This window comes from Labrus mixtus, chromosome 23 (assembly GCF_963584025.1).
Source record: "Labrus mixtus chromosome 23, fLabMix1.1, whole genome shotgun sequence".
NCBI lineage: Eukaryota > Metazoa > Chordata > Actinopteri > Labriformes > Labridae > Labrus > Labrus mixtus.
The window spans coordinates 4,902,453-4,915,776 of NC_083634.1; the positions used below are offsets into that span (position 1 = coordinate 4,902,453).

Here is a 13,324-nt window from a genome sequence, read left to right on the forward strand (position 1 = left end):
TAGATATGACTTTTTCATGTTGTGTCATGATGCAATGCAATGTTGCTGTTGTGCATTTAAAAATACAGTATGCACTTTCCAATATGTTGTTCCTAATTGTATTCAAAAAGCTGCTAAAATGATTACCCATATTTGGAGCGATATATCTCAGGCCCCTCATTTGGTATCTGTTTTTGGTATCTGGCCCTCAGTAAAAACTAAATAAATAGCCCTGGTTTACAGGGTACCTATTTGAAAGCATCTGCCCGAGAGCGTTTATCTGATCAATTCAAGTTTGGTGTCAAATTAAAGTAGACAAGTTGAAGAATAAAAGTTAAAATCATGAGGTTTCAAAATAAGGAGTGGCCGTGGCGTGATGTCAAAGTTTGATGTCGTCTTTGGCATCGTGCCAAAAACAGTAAATGCTTATAACTCTACTATGCAGTGTTCAATCATCACCAAAAAATGCATGCATGACAAAGAGCCCGCCCTGAACACATCCATGATTTAATTTTTTTAATTAGTCACAGCGCCACCTGTTGACAACAGGAGGTCACTCCGTCTGAGCACTGTTTCCTTTGCACTAGCCATTGCTACACTGCTACTTGCTTGTATCTCCCTCAAAATCACTGTTGACCATCAGAAGACCTTCACCATACGACCTTTACAAGCACAAAGGCCTGCGTGAAAAGCTGTTCCCTCACGGACACGTCATTCGCCATCAGACAAAAAAATGTTATTTGAGGGGCTTAAAATTGCTTAACATGGTCGTATACACACAGCACTTCATATACATCATCCCAGTGGCAAAGTCAAACTTTTCTTGTGGGTGAAGTGAGTAGGCGTGGCTAAATGGTTCAGTGGCGCCCCCTTGAAAATTTCAAAAAGGCCTCCCCATAGGGTTTTTTTTCTCCGAAATGCATGAAAATGATTCTGTATATTAAACATGTCAGGACCTACATAAAATTCTGCATTTCATAGGTTCCCTTTTTGAACGAACTTGCCAGAGAGTGTCATCCCATAATGTAAATTCCATTTCTACACATTCAGGAGTGAGTTGTGAGTGCATAAAATACTCTACTCACCATAATATATGTAGCCTACAGTCTAGTGTTTTTTTTTTTTTTTGAAAGATGAACACATCTGTGATCGGGCTGAGTCCAGTGCACAGTCTATTCACAATAAGTCCAGCTTCAGAAAACACTCTCTGCTGACCGTCTCATTTTCTCCTCACTTTTTTCCATATGGCTTCTTCTTTTAAAGCTGACACACCAAGGAGATCGTCGGCCGTCAGTTCTAGTTTGACCATCGGTGAGCGGCCGTCGCCCTAGTTTTAGTTTCTAGCGGTGTGTCCGTCTGCCTTTTTTTGGGCGATTTGACATGTTGAATCGGCGTCGGTGGTCGTTGGGACGAATCTCTCGGCACAGGTTCAGGAAAGCCCCTTAAGCATGCTGCTGTAGTATCCATGCTCTCACTCATTAGTGTGGTTTCTCCTTATTTGTCTTACTTGTCTCTCTTCTTTTCTGTGTTGACCGACAGCGGTGTGAAAATTGTCTTCTCGTATCATAACAACAGACTACCGCCGCCTGCTGACATGGAGAGTTATTTCCTCTCACGCATGCGTGGTGGTTGCCGGTCGGCTGTAGTCTTTGCGGTGTGTTCAAGTGCAACTTTTTGGCCAGGACTTGACCCTGGCCCTGCGACTTGAGGAGCACTGGCGGCTTGTCGGTTCATACATTTTTAATCGATTAAATTCATAACAGCGATTAATCGATTAACGATTAATCATTAACATTCGTAGTTTCTACTTACTTGGTCCATTACATTTCTCCTGACACAATGGAGGTGATCATACTCAACAATTGTCAACAATTTAAATCAAAGGGAAATTCATGCAAACATCGAAGCCAGATGCAAACTATGAGGCTCTGTTTTTCTTAGGAAGCAGAGAAGAAACACTGCACATAAACAACCCCTTACATCAGACTTTCTTCTATTTATTTAACATTTTTTATACACTTTTTTTTGATAAACATTTTATAAAGAATATTATCATTATGCTTAAGTTACTGAAACCCCAATTAATCTGGTAAAGAATAGTTTTTTATTGCAACAGTCAAACATGGGAGGGGAGAGATTTTGAGGGAGAGGGGTGTAATGAGATTGGGAGAGGGGAGGTCACATCCTGTCAGTGCATTTCACCCTCTTCCTATGATGGCTGCTCTTTTGCTTTAAATTGTGTTTTCGTTTTACATACACATTTGTTTAAGTACATTTATTTGAGTTACTAAGTTATTATGTCAAATAATCACAGATTTAAGTCACAGATAATTTGGATCATTTGATCAGATCAGGAAATTGAGAAATTATGAAAATATATTTGCTGGCTATAACGCAGCGCTGTTTGACAGTCTGTGTGGAGAAGTTCACAGACTACAGCTGGCTGACGTTACGATCGTTAAGTTATCGATTGTTAAGTTATCGATTGTTGCTAAAAGCAGACACGGTGGAAGTGAACGGAGAAAAGTTGAACGTACATTTTCCGACTCGGTCCATACGGATAGCGGATATACAGTGTTCCGTTGCACAGTTGCACTACAAGTAAACAGGTGCGCGTGGTGGTTGGCGTTCCGGTGTGTGTTTGCAGCCATGTATGTTGGTGTGTCTCTCGTCTCAGCGTGCCCCCGCGATGACCCGTCTGCAGACAGCAGAGGAGCAGGGACAAGAAGCCGCAGCTACATCATACGCGGTTTAGTATAGTTTTAACATGACTGTTGGGATAAATATTTACCGCCATGAAGTGGATTGCTCGTTGAAGTTAACTCACCAAACGGAAAATCAAGCCGCATTTAGAGCTTGTGGGTGTCAGCGGAGCGTCCGGAACCAGTCAAAAGAAACGAACAGTCAATCAGCTGGCTATCTAGTACAAGCCACATAAATGGATGAGAGGGGAGATGACTACTAGAAGTCAGAGACGTTGTATTTAAGTTTATGTTCTGCTTGTTCAACAGTCGTTTGATGTATTGATATTTTGAACACACATTCAGAGAGGATTTGATTTGCAATTTGAATCGTCTTTTTTTTCTTTTGGTGCTCGTGATTGTCCTTTGGCGCTGGGTAAAACCTCTTTGGGTACTTGGGTCAAAGAATTCTCTATGCAGGAAAAATCCTGTGTCCACAGCTGGGATGAGGAGCTGGTGTTGAATTTCTTTAGATTTGCATATCAGTGTCAGTGATATAAGTAGAGACTGTTGTCATATTCAGTTCACAGAGCACCACGATGGAGAAGTTCTGGCTGGGTCTCTTGTGTCTCTCAGGTCAGTAAACTCTGTTTAATTATAACTGCTTATTTTGTTACAATCCACAATGTCTTCAGTAATCAAGTGTTTTAAGGGGTTGTCTTTATGATTATATTGGTTGGTCTGAAAAAAATGTTAACCTTAAAAATTCAATAAAAAGCAATATATAAAATAGAATAATATAATAGAAGGCAGTGTACATATTATTTTTAATTTTGTTCGACAGGTGCATCTCCACATAAACAGAGAGACTTTGCACATTAATAGTTAATAATTTTATCACGATAAAAAATGTCATATCAGCCAATATCGATAATTATCACGATAATTGTCAATCATTATTTCTTTCAAATTTAAAAGCTGATTTGAAAGTTGAAGAAACCAGATGGTTAATTATGGTTTAATTATTCTTTATTGTCGGGGAGCTGGAAATACTGATACGACAGTTTGCTGCTGGGGAGTCGCACTTACTGGCCTGCTGCTTACTGAGGGTCCACACCATAGACTGTTTATATTATTTACAATACGGTCCACACTAACACTCGTTTGGGACGTTTGGTCATTTCTTTCCTTCGGTGTGTTATAACGGGTCAGGTTTGTGGTGTCGCCGTTTTAGCTGCACTTGTCTTCGGCACAGTTAACAGAGCACTTTACTCTGTTTTTTGTCGGTCTGTAAACTATCCAAACTGTCTCTAAACACCAGAAATTGAGCGGCCTTTCTTGTCGACGATGTTTTCTCCTGCTCTCTCCTGTTTTCTTCAGGGTCTCTATCGCTTATTTCAGCTGTGTTTTCATTCCACTCCTAACATCTGTAAGCCCGCCTACGTCCCTATCCCTGCAACATGATTGTCTGTTCGTCATCTTTTTCTTCTTCTCTTTAATATCGGGTAGCAACTAGCGTTGAAGGAGCTCCCGTTTCCCAGTGATGGTGTAATTACATGTTTAAACCTATTGAAATTTTATCTTACATTTTTCATATTTATATTGACAAAAATTATATCGCGATAATTATCGTTATCGTTTTGTCGCGCAGGCCTAGGTGCAGCAAAGCACCTGTTTATTTACTCTTTACTGTATGTGTGTTCTCCTCACAGGCTGGAACATCTCCTCATGCCTTCCCTCTCAGTACCACTATGTAGCTGAGCCTATGACTTGGACTGAAGCTCAGACCTACTGCAGAGAGACGTACACAGACCTTGCCACTGTTGAAAACATTGAAGAAATGGATCAACTTCTCCCCACAGTTCCATCTCTGCTTGATAAACATTTTGTCTGGATCGGCCTGTACAGTAAAATCGAGTGGAAATGGTCAGACGGCTACACAGAGAGTGGGGCTGATTATAGGAACTGGCACCCTGCAGAACCCAACTTTGTCGGAGGTCAATTCTGTGTTCTAATGCTCAATAGTGGAACATTGTTCGATTACTTCTGCTCTGACAGACGTACTTTTATGTGTTACACAGGTAAGAGAGCAAGAAACAAGGGGCATGTCCAGGCTGTTTTGCTTTGATTGGCCCAACTTGGGCGCTGATTTATGAAGGAGTGGAATTAAGTTTTAGTGCACGCACACAGAAATAAAAGGGTCGGTAATCTTCTGGTTAAAACATATACAGTCCATCAAAACTTTGATAGAGGACATACTGGCTGCTGCGTTGTTGTCAGAGAAGCCAGCACTTCAACATAGCATGTTTCCTTAATGTCTGATCATATAGTAAGGTCATTTAATGATTTAATTCATTATATATCTCACATATCTTTCTTTCAAGGAGGTTTAGTGAACATTTTACTTGGATTAATCATTTCCTTTTTTTTCTAACTCTAACTGCAGGGACACAACAGGATCCTGAGTTTGTCTTTGTCAATGAAAGCATGTCTTGGTCCGATGCTCAGAAGCACTGCAGGGAGAACTTCATAGACCTGGCCACTGTGAGGAACTTCAATGACACCAAGAAGATCCTGAGCAGGGTGCAAAAAGGAGACTTGGTATGGATTGGTTTATACAGAGATCCTGACATTAACTGGTCTAATGGGAGTCCCTCCACATACACATACTGGAAAGGCATTCGAACTCCATTAGGCTCCATGAGCGTGGTTTGTGGAGCTGCGGAGATGCCAACATCAGGAAAATGGATTTTGTCTGACTGCGAAACTAAACTCCCGTTCGTTTGCTACAGCCCTCCATGTAAGTGATAAACTGACTTTCACTTGAACAAAGAGATTGTAGAATTAGATGATTATAATTTATGCTACACTGTCATTAATTGTAATGAAACAGTAACTCAACAGCACAGTTTCTTCTTTATTTCTGCGTGACAGCAACACAGCAGGTGATAAAGCTCAGGATGAAGCCAGAGGACTCCACTGTGGATCTGAATGACCCTGCTGTGAAAGCAGACATACTGAAAAAGGTGAGTCTCCAAACTTTTTTTAGTAAACTTGAATTGCTTGACCAAGTGAGTGATGGGGGAATTTCTGTCTTCATTTGTGTGTTTGTTTGTTTGACTGTGTTTCTATCCTGTTAGCCTGCCAGGTGAAACTAATGCAAGCTCCCAGCAACAATACAGATTTAAGAACATGTTTAGAAATTGTTTCCATATGTATCTTTCAGCTCCAGAACAGGCTGAAGCAGAAAGGACTGAGTGGAGTCACCCTGAAGTGGAAAGAGCAGCCTGATGGGAAAGTTTTCTACATGGAAGAAAAATGTTCTCAGAAGAAAAACGATGAAAACTTTAAGCTCTGCACATGAAATGTACCCGTGTTTAGCTGCACAGTAATGTGTGTTATCAATGTTGGATGATGATTCTATCTGAGACATGCATTACAATAAGTGACTAAGGCATTCAGTGTGATAAATAATTATTTAAAAAGTGACTTTACATTTTTTTAAATTTGTGACCCCTTAAGTGACCCCTGAAATGTTTTTGTTCCTGTTGCTGGGAAATTAGCCCTTATCAATATCAGCGTTAGTGTGTCATTAATTTGTATTGCCATGAATAGATATACCTGCTTACAGTTACCAATGGGGGATACAGGATCGATTATAATCTGGATCTGTTATAATCTGTGTTCTTAAAAAACTGTGTAATGTTATAAGATTTGTGTTTGTTTAGAAGACTGTTTACTTTAAAGTGAATCTCTGGCTTGCATGAGGAGGAGAGACGGTAAATGAACAGCTGTTAGATAGTACACTCATCTTGACACAATGCTCTGATTTATGTTGTGACATGCTTTTTAGCTGACATCTGTCTCTGGAATTTGGGGATGTTGTGTAAGAGGGAGGCACCAAGCAGGTAAACATGAGGAGAGGCTTGTTGTCCATGTGCCGGGACATTAAAGACAGGGCACTTTTTAAGATTTTGGTTAAAATAGGTTGCGCAAAATCGTCTTATTTTGAAATTCAACTGAAATTTGTGGACTTCCTGTACATTTTAGAGTATGGTCATAATGTAACTTTTTGTTTGTCTCACCAAGATGCATAATACTCACCAGTTTTCGTGCATGTAGGTTAAGCGCAGTACCCTGGCTGATGTTTGGGGGCGCTGTGGAGCCACTTTTCGACGTACATGCACTGAACAACTGTCATACGTGAATTTCTCGCGGGGGAGAATTTTGGGAGTAAGTTTTCATGCACGTTCAAGCTGCCAAAAATGCACTCAAAGAGACCCAGAAAATAGGGAAAAACAATTCCTTGCATTACAATAGGGTCCTACGCACTTGTCAGTGCTTTGGGCCCTAATTATTTCCCTGTAATGATTCCCATGCATGCTGCTTGAAGTGATGTCAGTCAGCAGCTCTTTCTCCTCTCCTACAGTGTGCAACAGGCAGGTGAGCATGAGTAACCATGGTGACTGTCTGTCTGTCAATCAACGATGTCCCGTCCCCTCTATGAATAAAACTCTTCTTTCCGTAAAACTTGCTTTGACCATGTGTGACAGAATAATCATATTCTGCATTATGTTTGAAGTCTACATGTTTTCAAATGTTCATCACTGTATAAAAATGTACCTGATGAACACTCAAATAGATTTAACATCACAGAAGAGGACACACTAAATTGTAGTTTTTGAGGGCAAGACATTTTTGGTGATAAATGTTCTGGGGGAGACACCTTTCAAATAGACTAAACTTATTAGCACAGTTTGTGTGCATTGAAATACATTATACAGGGAAATAGGTGTGGTTGAACCGTTAAGTAACTTGCAAAGAAATCTATAAGATCAGTTTGAAAAAATAATCTTTTTAAAATGTGATCGTGATGTTACCATGAAAAAATCATATTTTTTTGTCCCACCATTACTTGCTTTTATTCTGTTCGCAGGTACAGCCAAATTCTTTTCTATGTGGGTATACTTCTTATAGGCTGGTAAGAAGACAAACCTTCACTCGAAACTGTCAGATATACATTTCTCCAGCCTCAGCAAATCATATTTCCTTTCCAGCTTACAACATACATTTGGCTCCTACACAAATATAGATCTGCTGCTATGAGGTGCCTTGCACATATGTATTACAGCTTCACAGCCCTAAATGAAGAATTACCATAAAATGGTACACAGATTAGGGGTGCAAACGAGTACTAGGGTACTCGAAAAAAATTTAATTGATAATCGTTTTGTAGTCCACATTTTTGTAAATGTTTCTTGTTGCATTGTAGGTTCTAGGATTGGCCTAATTCAAAACAGAAAAAAATGAATGTTCAGTTCAAATTGTCTTTTTAGTCCACAGAAAAAGAAGGACTTTCACTTTACCCCGCCAAACCAATGATGTTTGATCATCCAGGACAGAGCAGCATAACTAGATAATACTATATTTTGGAATTTTAGATGATTATTCTTTTAATAACTACAAAACGGAACAACCTTATAGGGAGAAATAGCTCATAGCGAGTGAGATTGAGCGAGTGTGTCATTACGCACAGAGGAGAAAGATGACACACTTAAATCGTTCACCTGTTCTATTGTAACTTCATTTACCGGAGTAAAGTGTGCTCTACACTGCAGACTGTAGTCTTTGTTAACAGAATGTTGCTGTCAAAACAGCTTCAACGTGCGATGAGTGCACATTGATGTCTGCGTGTCCGCTCGCCACACTCAGTGCTCTAATTATAATAAAGTGTTAAAACAGTCATAAGATAGGTCTGTGTGAATTTTTATTTGAGGTTTGCTGTCTGTTGAAGTAAGAAATGTCCTAATTTGAACATTAATACAATCAATTATTAAAATCCAGAAGATTCAAATTAATCAATAGATACAGTCGGCATCGCGTCATAGTTGGGGGCGGGGCCTCCCGTGGGGGAAAAGAATCACAGAAAAAAAAAGAACTACAAAACGATTACTCGAGTACTTGCTTTAACAATGGGAAGATTAGAGAGAATTGATGAGAGAAAATTTTGCATTATCTAACACAGATATAAAATTAGTGAAGTGAATGAATTCATGACAATTTGTACTAACATTCAGGCAGGCCACAGAGTCGCGCTCTGCTATCATGAAAGTGTTTTTGATGACAGCAGATTTCATGCAAGCCCTCATCAGCTGATGGCCAGCTGATTTGCTTCAAATCATCCCATTGCATTTGAAACCCTCGTCCACCCCAGCTCCTCCTTTTATCCTGTGTCTGACTGAATCAATGCCATGCTGTTGTCATTGATGCCTGCTCTGTTTGGTTTCTAATGCTTCTCTCCCTGCCTTAGGCTTTCCTTGTCTGCACATGAAGGGCAGGAATGTGTGCTGTGCCCACCAAATGTTTTCCACGTATGCACTTGGAAGGGCATGAGGTCCCATTACAGAGCCATACCGCCAAATATTAATAATTGCAAATAAAGTATTTTCCTAAGTGGTCCTGACTGAATTGAGCTGATATAAACACAAGAGGGCAGTGTTGCACTTCGATTACCTCTCAGCTTTTGAATAAATGGTTTCCCTGCGTTGTAGTAAACAACACATTTTCATGCAGTCATTAAACATTCAAAAAAAGAATAAAAACATTTATATAAGTATCCAAGGTCTATGAAGAATCTTAAATAACATTTTGGATTATATTCATGAAAGTGTCCAACTATTAAAAAACACATTATAGTCCTTAATCTTTAATTCTGAGGAAAATTTGTGAAACATAAAGCCAATGCGGAAGTTAAAAAAACTGCAGTTTCTCGAGGGTCGCCTTGAGGCCGGCACCAAAAGACCCGAAAGAAACATACACAGACAGCATTTCCAGGATGGCGACTACAAATCGGTGGGCATCACTGACATAAACAAATTCAGGATTCTGGTGAGATCTGCAGTTAGAGAGAGTAAAAAAGAGAATAATATTTTTCACAAATAACTGTCATAAGCCTTTAAAGAGCTATGTCTTGCATGATCTTTACCTCTGTAGCAAATGAATGATTCAGCATGAGAGTAAGGATTTTCATACCATTCCCCAGGGGACAAAAGGACACATAATCGCTCAGCTGCAGAAACCATTGGTTCAAATTTTCCCCAGTTCCTATATTCAGCTCCACTGTTTGTGTAGTTGTCTGACCACTTCCAGAGAATTTTTCTGTACACACCGATCCAGACGACTGACTTAATGCCAGAAGATAAAACAGTCTTGTTCAGTTGTTTCATTTCTTCTGGGGTTTCAACAGTGGCCAGGTCTGTGAACTTCTCTCTGCAGTAGGTCTGAGCTTCAGTCCAGTTTTTAGGATCTGCTACATAGTGGTACTGAAGAGAAAGGCATGAGGAGATGTTCCAGCCTGTGAGGAGAACACACAAACTTCAGACTAACAGCAGAGATGTTCCATTATTCATTATGTCAATCTACGTTATTGTCTCTCCAGTGTTATTGGGTACTTACATGTTGATGAGTTTTTCACATCTTTCTCAAACACTCTTTGTGACTAAATGTTTGCTAATCATAGAATCTGGAGAATAATTAGCTAAAATCTGAAACTGAAAATCTTTAGCAACAAGATATAGCATTTCTGTTTGGTGCGCTTTGGTGCCCACAGAAGGTCTCTGAGTGCAACAGCCACCTTTTGACCACCTGTCATAAAAATTAGAAATCAGAATATTTTAGAAATCGTTAAAAAAGTTGTTGAAAACTAAAAATGTAATTGTTATTTATAACCAAAAAAGTTAATATTTTGTATTTCCTCCTTGATAGCAGCTTGCATTCTTGCTGGCTTTGTTTTGATGTACCTTTCAACAGTCTCTCTTGTTATTGAGTTCCAAATAGTTTCTAGCTGTTCCCCCGAACTGGCTTGAGATGAAAGTTGTGTGAGATCAATCTTTGAATCTACTTAATCCCAAATTTGTTCAATAGGATTCAGATCCAGACTTTGACTTGGCCAGTCCATCAGGTCCAGTACTCCAGATTCCTTTTCTTGGTCAAATAGTCTCTGCACAGCTTTGAAGTTTGCTTGGGCTCATTGTCTTGTTGGTATATAAACCCAATTTCAAACTGAATTCCCCTTTTTATACCCAAATTTGAGCCGGCTCACTGGGCTTCTCTGAGAAGTCAGAAATTAATCAAGCATAACTTTCAACCACTAAAACACATTTTTCTGTTCAAGTAAATAACTATAATTTGACAGATTAATCAAGAAATAATAATCTGCTTCATTATTTTTTGCTAAAACAGTGAATTTGAAAATTCATGGATAACAATAATAATGATATTTTAGCATTAAAAATATCATTTCAGTTAAAGGGATACTTCACCCATTTGCATTTAGCTTTGTATCATTAGAAACCTGATAGTATTTTTGAATGGTTGTGCATCCCGCCCTCATTTTCCACTGAGATGGGAAATCTTTGTATTTCTAAGTCTGAAAAGGAGCTTCCAGTGACTGGAAGTCACTGGGGCTGCCGATAATGGCGAAAAAATATAAATATAGCGGCGAGACGGCTGCTGCGACAGGCTGGTCTTTGGCTGCTTCAGCCGCTGGTCGCCGGGGCCGCCGCTGTCCGCAGCAGCCACGAAACAAAACTAGCCTGTCGGCAGCAACCGTCTCGGGGCTATATTGTTATATTGCTGGCTGCCTGCCTGTCCGCGGCTGTGAGGATGAGGAACCGGGGCCGGCTCGAGCTGGGGCTGACTGGTAGTGTCGGTGCTCTCACTGTTTGCCTATGGACACAAACATAGAGTCTGTTTTCTGCCAGGAATTTCCAAGATGCTAATTCCTTCTGGAAGATATCTCGGAATCAGTTGAGGAAACGGCCTCATGTGTTGAAGTAAACATGTCTGTAAACCTGACCTTAGTGGGAGTGGCCTGCGGTGCTGTGCATTCTGGGATTTGGTGTCTCTCATCCACATGAGCCAAAAAGACACTTTCTCCCTTTTCTCGGCCAAGAAGGCACCAACTTCAAAATTTATTTCACATTTCTACTACATTTATGACCCAATGTCAATACAGATTCATGTTTCAATGGGTGAAGTATCCCTTTAAAGAGCTTCTACATACTGATGTATTAACCATTACAGAAACATAAAAAATGATTTTGCTAATAACCAATGCTGTTACCGAATTTTCCCCTGGGATTAATAAAGTATTTCTGATTCTGATAATTTAGTGCAACCTTACATTGGGTGGTGGTCTAATAAATGTATTAAGCACTGTACATACAAAGTACACTTATATCCAACGCTTCTATCAGCGCGTAGTTAGACATTTTGTTCACTTTGTTCAATTCCAACATTACAGAAAGTTATATTTTCTCCATGTATAGTTATCTTACTGTTGTCGTGTTGTTGTTGTTGTTGTGGTAGAGTTTCACAACATTGTCAGTGATGGTTGCGTGGCTCGAAATCGTGAACTTTGAGTTCATGGATGAAATCCTTAAATGCACACCCCTGTGAGATGTTAAAAGGTGTTCTAGTGAATGATGGGTGATGAAGGGTCAGATTCAGGAACGGTAGCAAACACATTTACAAAACTAAAAACACACAATCGAATACTGAATTTTTTAAACTCTTTGAATTATATTTGAATACTGAATTTCTTTCCAACAGCCCTAATACCAAGAGTTTGAAGAAGAGCTAACTGGCTGCTTTGAAGCTGAAGGCTGTGGTGTTAGCTAGTGCCTTAAAGCCGAACCACTTCTCATGAGATGACTGCAGTCCGCTGCTAAAGTTACATACAGCATACTGACCGGGTCGCTCTGTGGACACGAGAGACGCAATTCTCCTTGTTGAAAATTATCGTACAATTAGACCGACCTTTAAAACGACTGTTTTAAGGTGGAAAAGTTCCATAATGTTGCTTCAACTGATGCTAAAAGAAACCCTGCCCTGATCACATAGTAGATTTTTTTTTTTAAATCCCCACCAAGAGTCACAGTTAAGTCACATTTTTTTTAATTCAAACCAAAACCTGAGTTTTTGAGTACATAACTTGTGGTCTATTTCATAATTTAGTTGCAGATTTAAAAGTAATATTAAGGCAGAAACCAAAAGTGTGAATTTAACTGACCTGAGAGACAAAAGATACCCAACAAGATCCTCTCCATGATTGCAGTGCTGGAGTGCTCTATGGACTGTTTATGACTACCACAGAAACTTTACTAATATCACTAAAAGGCAAATTTATGGAAATTCAACACACGCTCGATGTCTCTGTAACGAAGCCCAACTTGATGATGTTGAGAAAAGTTTGCGTCATTGCATTTAAAGAGACACACACACCAAAATGGAGCGTTCTGAGAGAGCTGGTTTATACAGGGTCACAAACCTCCTCTGGTGCTTGATTCATCATTAAGTGTACCCAGCTCAGTTGTTGTTCCATTTTTTCAGTTGAATTTAAGTGCAAAAGCTCGACACCATAAACCCAGCGTCAACAGCAGTGATTATTAAACACAAAAGTAGAAATGTAACTTTTGCGCAACACATGAGAACAGCAAACGGGACCCTGTGCTGCACTCAACTCGCCAACAAGGAGATGCACTCTTGCGCGGAGCAACATATTTCACAATGAACGGGCTTGACAGCGGCACGCAGCATCCACTGCGTCCTGTCTGAAAGGCCCGCCAGAGGGATTTCACAACAAAAATATTAAAAGTTTTGCA

At 39.8% G+C, this 13,324-nt stretch overlaps 1 protein-coding gene across 1 annotated transcript; it reads left to right on the top strand.

Annotated features, from left to right (window-relative positions):
* The first annotated feature begins 4,210 nt into the window (after window positions 1-4,210).
* Window positions 4,211-5,816, top strand: LOC132958415 (lymphocyte antigen 75-like). The gene is made up of 3 exons (XM_061031228.1): window positions 4,211-4,741; window positions 5,107-5,460; window positions 5,595-5,816. The coding sequence occupies exons 1-3, from the start codon at window positions 4,354-4,356 to the stop codon at window positions 5,798-5,800; spliced, it is 948 nt and encodes a 315-aa protein (XP_060887211.1). The 5' UTR covers window positions 4,211-4,353; the 3' UTR covers window positions 5,801-5,816.
* The last annotated feature ends 7,508 nt before the right edge of the window (window positions 5,817-13,324 follow it).